The 13,783-nt window shown below is 41.9% G+C and overlaps 2 protein-coding genes across 14 annotated transcripts in view; one reads left to right on the forward strand and one right to left on the reverse strand.

Moving 5' to 3' along the window:
* The window catches only part of REV1 (REV1 DNA directed polymerase), a 101,463-nt gene extending 90,020 nt beyond the window's left edge, over window positions 1–11,443 (forward strand). For all 12 annotated transcript variants that reach the window (XM_078056813.1, XM_078056812.1, XM_036105247.2 and 9 more), the window contains 10 exons: window positions 105–277; window positions 5,227–5,329; window positions 6,482–6,647; window positions 6,881–7,083; window positions 8,288–8,521; window positions 9,164–9,284; window positions 9,874–10,094; window positions 10,201–10,357; window positions 10,662–10,764; window positions 11,037–11,443. In XM_078056813.1, the coding sequence (XP_077912939.1) occupies window positions 105–277; window positions 5,227–5,329; window positions 6,482–6,647; window positions 6,881–7,083; window positions 8,288–8,521; window positions 9,164–9,284; window positions 9,874–10,094; window positions 10,201–10,357; window positions 10,662–10,764; window positions 11,037–11,148 (1,593 nt within the window). In that variant the 3' untranslated portion in view covers window positions 11,149–11,443. The remainder of the gene's footprint in view (window positions 1–104; window positions 278–5,226; window positions 5,330–6,481; window positions 6,648–6,880; window positions 7,084–8,287; window positions 8,522–9,163; window positions 9,285–9,873; window positions 10,095–10,200; window positions 10,358–10,661; window positions 10,765–11,036) is intronic.
* Window positions 6,344–13,783, reverse strand: part of EIF5B (eukaryotic translation initiation factor 5B) — a 100,902-nt gene continuing 93,462 nt past the window's right edge. For both annotated transcript variants that reach the window (XM_078056819.1, XM_036105256.2), the window contains exons 23-26: window positions 13,451–13,612; window positions 10,595–13,083; window positions 9,841–9,896; window positions 6,344–6,614 (exon numbers count right to left, since the gene is read on the reverse strand). In XM_078056819.1, the coding sequence (XP_077912945.1) occupies window positions 12,976–13,083; window positions 13,451–13,612 (270 nt within the window). In that variant the 3' untranslated portion in view covers window positions 6,344–6,614; window positions 9,841–9,896; window positions 10,595–12,975. The remainder of the gene's footprint in view (window positions 6,615–9,840; window positions 9,897–10,594; window positions 13,084–13,450; window positions 13,613–13,783) is intronic.

Raw genomic sequence — 13,783 nt, forward strand, 5'->3', positions numbered from 1 at the left:
GGATATAAAGAGTATACATGTTTGATTTTGGAAGTGAAGATACTTGAGAATTGTTCGGTGTATAGGAAAATAACGTGGGAGTTTTTCTCTTTGTTTTTCCATAGCCAAAAGAAGCGGAAGCTTTTCTTCTGAATCTTTCAGAAGAAATTCAGCGACGACTTGAGGCTGCCGGCGTGAAGGGTAAACGCCTGATGCTCAAAGTCATGGTGCGAAAGCCTGGGGCCCCAGTCGAAACCGCGAAATTTGGAGGCCATGGGATTTGTGATAACATCGCCAGGTAAGCTTATGTGTAAGAGGAGTTTGGCTAATTGATTATTTCGGTGCAGGTTATTAGAATTAATAGGAAAAAGAAGAAAACCAAGGAGGAGTCTGAATAAAGATCTGTACACTCTGAGGTTATCAGATGTTCAGCCAAGGCCGTTGCCGGCGTGTCACTGCCCTCGGGTTCGGCTGCTCACAGGAACCTGTGTGCCTGAGCTTCGGAGGGAGTCTTCAGGCTGTGGACTTCCGTGCACGGACAGAAGGAAAGGGTGGCGACAGGGCCGGGGGGGAGAGGTCAGCGTGGTGATTCAGAAAGTGATTTTAATGAGACATTGGCTTTATTTGGGGAGGTATGGTTTTTGTTTCTGAAATGATTAATTTTTGTAGTCTCTGCAAACTGGTAGAAAGCATTTAAACCCCCCCCCCCTTTCTTTTTAATGTAAGGGCCACTGCTGTGAAACTTCATGTAAAGTTTGTGACCAAAAGAAAAAACTTGTGTACCGTTTTATATGCCAACAGTACACTGTATTTTATCTGTTAAATCAATCAAAGCTTTGAGACTTCTGACCCTGAAAGCCACACATAAGGAATTGTGTGTAAAAAAGAAGAAGTTTTGTGAAGGGTGAGCTCCTGCCAACCACCCCAGTCCCGTTCGTGTGTACGGTGATGTTGTCAGGAGTCGCGAGAGGACCGCTCTCAGTTGCACGCAGCTGCGGCTTGTCATTCACGCCTTTGTTCACCGGGAAAACAAGGATTACAAATTATACGTGCAACAACAGATTAATAAAATATATTTCTGTGCAGTTGGTAATCTTTAACTGTTACATTTACCTATTTTAATAAACATTTTGATGTATCCATCTTTCAAATGGTAGGTAGTTAAATACACTGTTAGTGATCATTTCTATAATAAGTTCATTGTTAGGCCCTAACTCTGGAAGAGAATGATCTTTTTACACGTGGTTTCTGTGGGAAAATCAGATTACCTTTTCTGGAACTTGATTTTTTTAAGATACCTGGGAAGGATCATCCAAAAACGAAATCATTTTTCTTTGGGAAGAGAACTGGCAGTTTCCTCTTTTCGTGTCTGTGTTTTTAAAGATCTTATAGTTGCTTAGCATTGTCTGTTTTGGTGGGGTTCACTTCCTCTAATCTGAATAAGAAAATCAGCCTTCTTTCAGTCCTTTGTGAAGAGAATCCAGGTACTCCAAAAATGTAATTTTAACATTAAGAAAACTAGGATTAATTATACTTTATCCCCCCGGCTCCTAGTTGAAGGATAATAGCCTTTCTGTAAGCACGTTATCTGCTTGCTGTTGTTGGTATTTGTTCCGTTTTTGTCCTGAACTTAAAAAGTTTTATTAGGAAAATTTAAAACATTTAAAAGTAGAAAGAACAGTAGAGTGAACCCCTGTGAACCCACTACCGGACTCGCTCCTCTGATGCCATCCTTCCTCCCCTTCTTCCCAGTGATTTTGAAGCAAATCTCCGATACTGTCTCTTTTCTTCCACAAATATTTCGGTGTTCATCTCTAACGAGGTGAGGACTCGGTTGAGTAACCACAGGACAGTTCACAGTGTGCTGTGCGTAGCCGGCGGTCAAGTGTACATTTTGCTGTGCCCTTAAAATACTTTGGAGAAAATGATAATGTAAAAGAGCACGTGATTAATCAAAACAGGTGTAATTTTATAAATGTTACCAACATACAGACCAGTTGTAAACCATTAACTTAAACCTAACGTTGCGGTGGTGTTCTGACTGCATGAGGAATGCTTTAGGTGAGGGATTATGAAATACTCTAACACTGACCATATATTTCCTCTATCTCCCGGGTTGACACACTGTTTCCTGTGGGCCATATCCAGCCTGGGGCCTGTTTTTATGTGGTTTGTGTGAGCCAAGAATGATATTTATGTAAACGTTTGTGAAAAGCGAAGACTGTGAGAGGACCATAAAGCACAGGTGATTTCTGGCCCTTTCCAGAAAAAGTCTGTGGGCCGCTACTGTAATCCCAGCTGCAGTCATGTTGGGCTGAGTCAAGAAGTGGTACTCCGCATTCCATGATTCTCTCACCTCTTGTCATTGGCCTTGATCAAAAGCTATGTGGCAATCATGTGCCTCCCAGACTCTGATATGTTACAGTACTGTAAGAGAAAGGGCACATTTTAAATTGCATATCAAAGAGCCATGTGTAAGTTGAAATCTTTGGCTTGATTATCACATAGGAAAAGTTTTAACAGTTTTCTTTTGGGGAAAGAATTTCCCCCCTTGGCGTTCTTTTGTATATATGTGTTTTTAATTTGAATTTTATACACACACACACAGAGTCCTTTGCACTACTTCTCTTCCATTGCCTATTCTTGTTTCCCCTGTGTGTGCATTTCCTTTGCCCCCCTCAGTGTTCCACGAGGGTGAGCGTGTGCACGCTGCACATGGTTGGTCCTAGAGTCTGCTGTGACCACATTTCCTTTTTTGTGGAACTTGTTTGTCCTGGAGTTACTGAGCATCTCGTTTTGTTTGTTGGCTTTTTTGTGAATTTGCCACTGAGTTTTATCCCCAAATTCCCTCCTAGTGTGTTTCAGTACACCAGTTAATCACCTGGTTTGATCTTTTTTCTTGGAGCGCTCTCTCGGGTCCCTCCCTTGTGCCCACGCAATCGGGGATTAGACGTACTGTAGAGTGGGAGTCAAGGGGTGTCCCTTCTCTATGATCTGTGTAGGATCCTTGTTTTCCTGGATCCCAGGTCTCCTTCTCCTAGTATCTAGTGAGAAAGAATACTTGGGTGTAAGTTGTTTTGAACCTGTCTATCCTCATGCTCAGTAGCTTTGCTGACTTAAAAGTTATAGTTAGAAATCATTTTTCCTCATTTAAAGACTCCATTGTCCTCTTTTTTCCAGGATTTTTTTTTTTTTTTTTAAGATTTTATTTATTTACTTGACAGAGCCAGAGAGCATAAGCGGGGGGAGCAGCAGAGGGAGAGGGAGAAGCTCCCGCTGAGCAGGGAGCCCGAGGCAGGGCTCGATCCCAGGACCCCGAGTTCATGACGGGAGCCAAAATCAGACGCTTACCCGACTGAGCCACCCAGGTGTCCCAGGGGTTCTGGAATTTTATTTGGTCTTTGTTTTTGTGCCAGGTACTTCATCAATATTAATTTTTTATTTCTACCAACATTTTAAACTTCTGAGTATTTTTCTTAATTCTTGGGACATTTAAATATAAATACCTGTTATTTCATGGATGCCATATTCTCTCTTCTCTCTTAAATATTCTTCTGTTCCCTCTGTCACTTGTTTCTCCCGATTCCTTCTTTCTCTTTTGATTACTTTTACAGTAGAGGTTTTCTTTCACCATCTGTCTGATAGTTCATGACTGTCTTGTTCATATAAGAACTTGTAAAATTTTATTTGGAACCTCTGGATTCGTAGTGGGACATGCAGACCAGTGGGCTTCACCACAGACGAGTGATTGAGGGGCTTGTGTTTGGTTACCACAAGCAGTTCTATCTGTGGTCTTTGCTTCAGGCTTGTCAGTTTGCCCCACGAGAGATCTTCCCATCTCCTGCCTGCAGTCAGGGAGCAGATGGAGGATGGCAGCTAGCATTCTGGTTACTCAATAGGAGGAGCAGTCTGGGTGGGAAGAGTGTAGTTTCTTTTGAGCGAGGTGCCTCCCTTCCCTTGGCCGTGAATGATGTCCCCTAGCTTTCAGCATCGACAGCCTGGGTATAGTGCCGCTCCCAGAGGAGGGGCTGTCTCTCCGTCGGCCGCACGTGCACGTTCTCACCCCCTCCGTTGGCACCCGGCGCCTCCAGTCATGGAGCGTGTCTGAGGTCCTGTAGCATAAATTGACTTATCTCCCGCTGGTGCCTTGCTTTAGGCATAGCAGGCATGTTTGGTAACTTACCATTTACTGATGTGCTCTCAGTCTTCTAAATTACGGTTAACATTTTTCCTCTACTCTTAACCTCCTCCTGTTTCTATTTTTTTAAGAGTCTATGCTATTTAAAAATCATTTCAAGACAGTTTAGTGGTATTCTGGAAAGATAGGAAGATAAACACATTTAAACCACCATGGTCCACTAAAAATCTCACTCTTAAGTTCTGTATTTATTTGTGTGAAATAAACTTAATTAAGGCAACAAATCAATGGAAATATTTTCAAATAGTTTCCTTAAAAATACTGGTAACTTTCATGGATGTACATAATGTCCTCACGTACTGGGAAAGTAAATATAATAAAAATAGTTTTTAGCACCTAATAATGCTGGCAGTCTCCCGTCCTCCTTCAAGAATTCTTGAAGTTGTAAGAATTGTGTATTCTAGGCCCGCTGGGTTTTAGGGTACCATCATATTTCCTTTGTCATAGCCGCACACACGTTTGTTGATTTCTAGAGCCTCTGAGAATTGTCATGCACATATTCACATGTTGAAATTATTCAGTGGCTTTACTTCAAACAATAAAAGTAGAGTCAAGAACTAAAATACAGGGGGATTCATCTGTCTTTCATCCCTCAACGTGGATAATCTTGGTATCTAAAATTTCTCTTGGAATCTCAAACATTGTATTTAAAATACGCTCATGCTTTAGTTGCAATATAGTATGCGTGTTATTTGTGTATATATATATGCGTTAACTAAAATACATCTTTCTAAAGAATTTTTTCCAACTTATTTTCAGTTGGCCAGGTCTTCTTTAGTCTGTATCTCAAAGTCTCAGTATCCTATATGGTTTTTCTTTTACTCTTTGCTGTCATTGTAATTAATTTGTTATTACTGGCTTCCCTGAAGGAAGACTCTCTCATTCATTTTCAAGGATTATATTTAGTACTTAATTATTTAAACTTCTTTGTAACTTTCTTGACAACTTTCCTATACCCCTTTAAACCGTTCAATACTTGTGAGGTACTAGTGAATATATAGGGGATGTAGCTTTTGTTCCTTTAAAAAAGGTAATTCTATCACTTACAGGACTGTAACTCTTGACCAGGCAACAGACAGTGCAAAGATAATTGGAAAAGCTACACTAAACATGTTTCATACAATGAAACTAAATATATCGGATATGAGAGGGGTAAGTATATAACATTTTAAAATTCTGACTTTCTGCAATGTTTTTCTCATTTAAGGCTTGATCTAAGAATGGTCATGGGGCGGGTAGTGGGTTTATGTGCATATTTTCAGCTCCTTTGAGATAATAACAGGAGAATAGAAACTGAAAAATTCTTGACTTTCTCATCTGACCCAATCTTATTTTTCAGCAGAGAGTCACATTTGTTCTGAAAGCTCTTTATTTTCTACCTAGAATAATTTTGTATGTTAAATTTTTATAGTATCTTTTAATTAACCAAGGGCTTATTTTACCTACATTATCTTGCTTCCTGTTCTCACTCCCCTAGAAGTTGATGGGGCTGTGAGGAGTATAGAACTGCAAATAATTCTTGTACCTTTAAGGTCCTTTTTAACCAAATTCATTCTGATGTCTGTTGATGCTCTTAGAAGGGAGCAGTTACCATAGCACAGAAACATGCCTTTGGAACATGTAGGTGAGAGGGTATCAAAAATGTAAAAACCTTAATTTTCTTGAGGATGAACCTTTGTAGGGTTCCACTGTGTGTACACATATGTGAGTGAAAGGCATTTATTGGCTTGGTGTGGCATTTTTGGAAGGATTAAACAGTTATTAAGCCAGACACGATGTAAACTCCTCCCTGAAATACTGTTACAGTAAGGCTTTACAGTGTTGTGGGGTGTAGTTATCTAGACACCGGGGTGCGGTGTACCTGGGGCACTGCCCATCCCACCCCGCCCACACCCATTTATTTGAGAAGTACTTCATTTTAAACAAAAATGATAAATGAGTAAGGCTGCAAGTAGACTGACCCCTATGGAATTTTTTTTTTTTATGTTAAAACCTTGGTTGGTTAGAACTTTAGCGGAATATAAAAGTATTATACTTTCTTGGATTTTTCTGATTTTGAAGAGATTGCAGTATATTTGGATAGAATTGGGTACTCCCAAGATTGAGGTGAATAGCTGCTCGCTAGCTAGTTAGTAGTTTTTGTAATAAATCATACAGAAGACTGAATACTTTCATTTAATCTTTTATTCTAGAAATAGGACCTAGAAGATCTTTTTAAAAAGGAATAGCTGAGAAGTTTGCATAGTTGAATTGATATTCTTGCTTCAGTTTTCCTGGAAACACATTTTCCACTTCTGGTTCTAGGTTGGGATTCAAGTCAATCAGTTGGTTCCGACCAATCCAAACCCTTCCACATGCCCCGGTCGCCCATCAGTTCAGTCAGGCCACTTTCCTGGTGGGTCACACTCTGTCCTGGATCTCTTCCAAGTTCAGAAAGCTAAGAAATCCACAGAAGAGGAGCACAAGGAAGGTCAGTGGTCATCAGTGTGGTTCTTGTTTTGGTGCTTTTACCTTTAGGAAGGCTAATAAGTTAATATAACAATTGTCTGGCATGGCTCTACTTTTTAAGAAACACACTGACATTCTGGATTATGAGGAATCAATAGCGTAAGTTTGTTTTACTTAAAATGGATTAAAGGAATCCATATTACCCCATCCCTAAGGATATGAAGAAGCTATTTTATGTATTTTCTATACTTTCAGTATTTCTGGCTGCTATGGATCTGGAAATATCCTCTGCCTCTAGAAACTGCACTTTCTTGCCATCTTTTTCTACGCATCTGACATCAAGTGTCAATGCTGCTACTAGCAAAGCTGAGTCTTCAGGGAAATGGAATGGTCTACATTCTCCCATCAGCTTAAAATCAAGACTTAACCTGAGTATAGAGGTTCCGTCACCCTCCCAGGTATTTTTTTTTTTAATAGTTCTAAGTATGATGTAAGTGCAAAAGCAGTTTCAAAGTAGGGATGACGTTTTTAGTTGTCAGCATAGCCAAGAAGGGGAGAGGGCTACTTGGGGTAGATCAAGGGCGGATCCACAGTGTTACTGAATTCCAAATGAGAAAGACCACGTGAGGAGAAAGGTGGTGCTTTTGCAAAGATCTGCCACTCTTGCAAGTTGTAGAACGTGGACAGAAGCCAGTTCTGCAGACTGCCATCAGTAGCCACTTTACCTCTTTGTGGCAGCGGTTATCATACGGATTTAACTCTATTCAGCAAAACAGCTTTGGTGATCATTAGTAGGGGCCTACGTCCAAGGTTTTTCTTGCAGCATTTGCAAACAGTTCTTTCTGGAGAGCTACATGTTTTTCCTAACATAAGCTAGTAATTCCGTTGGTGTGCACGGTAAATGTGGAATACTGTTGGCATTTTTGCTCCTTGTAAGGTTAAGCTGTATCGGGGAAGTCCGTTTCTCTGCTCCACTACGTGGTAGGAGGCTAAAGGAAACATACATGCTGGCCTTAAGGCTCGGAAAGGGACGGTTGTGATACACTTGCATTGGGTCCCAGATGCTAGTGAGCTATCCAGAAACCGTTGTTCCTGGCAAAGTATCACATTGGCCTGCCCAGCTTTTACGGGATTCCGTGTTTCTAAATGGAAGTGCACAGATGCACAGAGGAATCTGGTATGTAGGCTAGAGCAAAGTTAAGTTTCTAGAATCCCTTTTTTCTAACTTGGTGTTGTCAGAACCAGAATTATTTGTATTTGGGGGTAGGTGGTCTACTGTGTGAAAGGTAAACAGGACTCTCTTACCCGATGCCAGAAATTTGACATATCCCATAGGCACTGGCCCGGGCCCCTGGTGGGATCTGAGATCCATCTCTGGGCTGCAGTCACAGGAGATAGAGCGAGTATGTTTGGACTCGCCTGACCCAGCGGTGCTGCCAGTGCACTTGTCTCTCCAGACTCTTAGTAGTCTTACTACTACGGCTTCGATGGCAAAAGGCCAAAAACCTTCTAAAACTGTGCTGTTTTGGAGGGTTAGCTTTCCTAGCTTGCTTCTCTGCACCTTTTGTTTATTGTTCAAGTTGAAGTGAAAGTGGTAACATTAACTCTACTAAGCTCCTCTCTGAGCATGCTTTAACTTCAGACTCATGTGGTATTTTATAGCTCGATCAGTCTGTTTTAGAAGCACTTCCACCTGATCTCCGGGAACAAGTAGAGCAGGTTTGTGCTGGTCAGCAAGGAGAGCTGCATGGCGACAGAAAGAAAGAGCCAGTAAATGGCTGTAATACAGGAATTTTGCCACAACCAGTTGGGACGGTTTTGTTACAAATACCAGAACCTCAAGAATCTAACAGTGACACAGGAATTAATGTTATAGCCCTTCCAGCATTTTCACAGGTAAGAGACCTTCTACCCTGAACATGCTCATCCGTCCTACTCTAGCTCAGGGCGTATCTCATTTCCTCTTTTCCTTTGGACCCTAAACTCTCAGTAGCTCACGCCGTATCCGGGGTGGGGGTGGGGGGCCGGTGGGGAGGGATTGGCTCATGTCTGCATCATCTAAAGGACACAGACTGGCAGAGAAGAGGGAGGATATGGTATGTGGGTGCTTGAAGTCTCCACCCAGAAGTAAAACAGAAACACATTCTGTTTCTATTTTCTTGGCTAGGGATGACCATTGGGCCACACTTCAAATAACTGGGTGGAGATGCAGAATCATAGACTAGACAGTAACACAGTCTAAGCTTGGTGTTTAAAAAAAAACATTGGAAATGAGCCTCATTTCTTGTGTTTTGCCTCTCATTTTCTAGGAGTGCTGCTTGCCCTGATGGTTCTGCAGTGGTTTTGTTTAAGTCAGTTCTTAACCCCAAATTTTCTTATTCTCACCCTAAAACCTTGTGAGGATACAGTGAGCTTTAATATTGAGGACCTATTAAGAATTCATACAGATCAGAAAAGCATGATTTGAAAACAAAATTTGTTTTGTGAAAAATAGAGCATCAACTCAGGTTTGACTTTGACCCTTCTCGTTTCCACTAGGTGGACCCTGAGGTGTTTGCTGCCCTTCCTGCCGAGCTTCAGAAGGAGCTGAAGGCAGCATATGATCAGAGGCAAAGGCAGGGAGACAACTGCGCTCACCAGCAGTCGGCCGCCGTGTCAGGTAAGTAGCCAGGGAAGGGACCTGTACCACCACTGAAGACGAGAGAAAGGGGATCGCTGTAGGGTGTGATCACGGAGTATGTAACGGCCAGCGTCTGAGCTGCTAGTCATGCTAAGAGCTCTTTGTATTGGAGCCGAACAAGTATACAATGCGGGGAAGTGTTGTCACAGTCCTAGCTGGACTTGTATCTGTAGCTTCTTGACTTGAAAACACCTTCACTTTGAATTATTACCAGAATCTTTTGAGTACTTAAGATGGATACATCAAAGAGTGTAGGTTTAAAACAAAAAAATCTGAAGGTCTCCGAACATGCATTACAATACTGCCTGAACTGTTGTACCTCAGCTGTTTAATTCCTAGTTGGTCCTTATGGGCCCCCCTGTATAGAACAGATTTTGGTAAGTGAGCACAGGGGGCGGGCACCCTGGAGCCTGCAGCCAAGTACTGCCTCCCCCACGCACGGTCTGGCTCAGGGGCCTGTGTCGGGATGTGTGTGCGCACGCGTTGGGGTTGTATTTGAGGAGGAAAGAGAACTCGTGGTACTGTCCAGACGTACTTTGTTGAAGATGTCATGTTCATGTTCTTCTAGTGCCAAAGAATCTGTTACGTCAGCTAAAACCAGCAGCAGTGAAAGAAAAGAAACGGAACAAGAAAAAAAATCCCATCAGTCCCCCGAAAAAGATTCAGAGTCCTGTGAAAAACAAGTTGCTTCACAGTCCTGTGAAAACTCTGCCCGGGGCCTGCGGGAGTCCCCAGAAGTTAATCGATGGGTTTCTAAAACATGAAGGTCCTGCTTCTGAGAAAGCTATGGTAATATTTTGCATACTTTTTAAACTTTGACCTTTCTTTGATCACATCTTAACGTACTCGCTGTTATGTCAACATAGCACTTTTTATCGTTTGTTTTCTTTAACAGGGAGACCTCTCTGCTTCCACTTCAGGTGTGCCAGGCCTTTCCGGGTCGCAGCCTGAGCCGGCTGGCTGCACAAGACCCCCGGCACCCAACCTAGCAGGAGCTGTTGAATTCAGTGATGTGAAGACCTTGCTCAAAGAATGGATAACTACCATTTCAGGTTGGCTTGGCCGGCGAGACAGCCGCAGACTGAGTGCAATGGTTCTAGGATTTTAGAACAGGAACAGACTCATCCGTAGAGATGGAACTCATTTCTCTAAATCTGGTAGGCTAAACCCAGCCACCCTCTAACCTTTGAAACTCTGGGGCTTACTCTGAAAAGCTCCACACTACAGACCCCGTGTTTGGTGGCTGTAAGTCAGTGGGATAGTTAGAGAAACGCGCGTCTCCTCTATACCTGCAGCTAGCGGTCTGCCTTCTTCAGAAGGAAGTTGGTCCTTACTGGAGGTTTTCCCCCTCTCTAGATCCAATGGAAGAAGACATCCTGCAAGTTGTGAAATACTGTACTGATCTAATAGAGGAAAAAGATTTGGAAAAACTGGACCTAGTTATAAAATACATGAAAAGGTAATTATTTGATACCTGTATCAGAAGGATAAAATGGGGCATCTCTCACGGCTACTCGCGGTGAGGCACGGAGCAGCTTCTACTTGCTGCACAAGCCATTAATAGTGGACTTAGGGAAGGGGGGGGGGGGCTTCATTTCGAATCCCTAAACCATGATCAAAAGATTGTTCCCCTCGAGATGTATATAGTTTAAAACCCTAACAAACATGTTCAACTGATTCTTTCGGGAGGAGTTGGTCTTACCTGCTCTTTTTTCTTAACCCACCTTTTAGGTTGATGCAGCAGTCGGTGGAATCGGTTTGGAACATGGCATTTGACTTTATTCTTGACAATGTTCAGGTGGTTTTACAACAAACTTACGGAAGCACATTAAAAGTTACATAAACCCCACCAGGGAGCCTGGTGCTCTCTGCTAGCTGTGCCATAAGTGCTTGTGAGGTATTGGCAAAGTGCATGATAGTAATGCTTGGAGTTTTTATAATTTTAAATTTCTTTTTAAGCAAGTGTTTTGTACATTTCTTTTCAATAAGTGCCAAATTTGTCAGTATTGCATGTAAATAATTGTGTTCTTTTACTGTAGTATAGATTCTATTTACAAAATGTTTGTTTATAAAGTTTTATGGATTTTTACAGTGAAGTGTTTACAGTTGTTTAATAAAAGAACTGTATGTATATTTTGTACAGGCTCCTTTTTGTGAATCCTTTAGGAAGCAAATCCTGCACTGTTTATTATATTTAAAGGCTGAGGAATCCTACAAGCCGGACTGTTACAGGCTCCATGCTAAACTTTGAAATTCCTGAGAGGTCCCAGACTGGGATTCTGCTTGTTCCGGGTAAAGCTTCTAAATAATCTTATCAATCACTCTTGTCCCCAAGCATGAACACAGCAGCATGTTAAGAAAGTCTTCTTTACTTGTTTTAAATTAGAACACACACATAATTTTTTTCCTGGGAAAATTACGTCCCACAGCTGGCTTAGCGTTATTGTCTCTGCCTCTACTGTCCCTTGAGAAACTTTAGTACTGAAGAATGGTACAGATTCTCAAATGTATATGAAGTGTTTTCTAGGCTAGGCTAGGCCATAATACTTGAAAAAATATATAATTATTTGTAATCCTATGCCAGTGAATACTTGGGGACATTTTCTTCAACCACTTCACATTTCCTTCAACACTGTGCTATAAATATGAATAGGTAGTCTGATACTAGAGATCTGTTACCAGAATTCATCCCACACTAAAACAAACAGATTTCTTACAGTGGGGAAAAGATAAGATAGATATCGTCATGTGGACTTCCCACATTCTTCGGGAAAACTAGCTAAAATCCATGTCTCTGCAACAACTTCGGAGCACTAAGCCCAAACAAACAGTCTTATCAGCTCCCTACTGATTGATTGCCCCGGCAGGAAACATATGCATGATAGGACTTTGCTGGGACAAACTAGACCAAGATCAATGTACAGAAATTCTAACGCTAACATGTGCTGGCACATGAGGTTATTACACCAAAGCTGATGACTCATGGAGAGAAGCTACGCTAGCAGGGAAGCCTAGCAGAGCTCACTGGTGGATGTCTCTTTTCTTTATTGGTAGTTCAGAATTGTGCTGGTTACAGTGGACTCTCAGGACTATACAAGCAGTAAATAGCAGCCAGCTATGCTTTACACCATGGTTTCACACAAAGCAGAGATCAGAGTGCCTAATTTTCTATTTTAAAAAATTCCTAAGGGCATATGGCAGAAGAATGCTGCAGAAAAAAAAAATCACTGTGGGAAGGGATATGCATAAATAAAGAAGTATTTCTTACATCAAAAAAGTCCCAAGAATCACAAAATCTGCAGAAGCTTGGTTAATCAAATACTGCAGTACTGATTTAATCAGTATAAAATCGAAAGAGCTTTAGATCTGTAATAAAAATCCAAATTTGGGTTAGGGCAAACTTTAAAACAGCAGCCAGTAGAGAAGGGTTGGGGGGGGGGGCAGGTGAACAGGCACGTTGGAACAACTGTGGGGACATGTAATCGACCACTGTCAAACCAGTGTAAGTTTCTTGGTTTCTCATGGAAAACATTTTATACACCTATTTTTTTCCTTCCATACTTAAGTTCATCAGTGTCCAGATACATCCGTTCCATTTTTGTCTGGTTTTTCCTGGTGATTTTAGAACATAATATTGCATTTATTCCAATTCCTGCCCCATGTGGAAAAATTAGATGATTTCAAATACTTTCTTCAGCTCCACAATAAGCTGCCAATCACTCTTCTGCATCTCATCTCTGAACCAGTCTTTGAGGGCATCGATGGACTGCCGGCTGATCTGCAAGCCCAAGGTACAAACAGGGTCAGCAACAGCGTAACAACCACATGCCCAAAAAAAGCAGTGTGGCCCATGCCTGTCATAGGCTACTGCTCATTAAAAAGAAACCTTAGCCAAAATACAATACAGTGCTCGTCTGCCTTTTAGAGTAGCAGACTCTCTACAAGTCCTGGCGGGCACTCTCTGGGAGGAGGCCCTTCCTCAACAAAGACAAGGCCACATCACAGACCTGCCCTGAGGAAGAATCCAGTCCTCTCAGACTGTAAAAGTTCAAACTTCCAGCCCTCAGAGCTACTTCGTAAAGGTAACCAGAGAAGAGTCGACCCCACCTCTTCCTTAAAATGGGCCACTTTTAAGAGACACTTACCTTACTGACAAGAATGTCTGTAGCTTCAAAATGTCTTCCATACATTTTGGGAGATTCCCCAGGGATAGGTTCTATTTTGACACAGACTTCTTGTCCTTTTTTTGCAACATCCACTTGTTTATGGTTTATTTCAATACTTGTGACTATTCCAATGTCAACAAACTGTAAAATAAGAACTGCAATGTAAGCAGAGGAATCCTGCCAGTCAGACGCACTGCAGCTGGACAGCTGAAATAAAAACGAGCCAACGAGCCAGTTTAAGCGCCTTGGCTCTGTGACCCTTCTTTAGCACTCATCACACTGTGTGTGACTTCCTCATTGGGAAGCCAGGGA

The sequence above is a fragment of the Halichoerus grypus genome, chromosome 10 (assembly GCF_964656455.1).
Source record: "Halichoerus grypus chromosome 10, mHalGry1.hap1.1, whole genome shotgun sequence".
NCBI classification, from domain to species: domain Eukaryota; kingdom Metazoa; phylum Chordata; class Mammalia; order Carnivora; family Phocidae; genus Halichoerus; species Halichoerus grypus.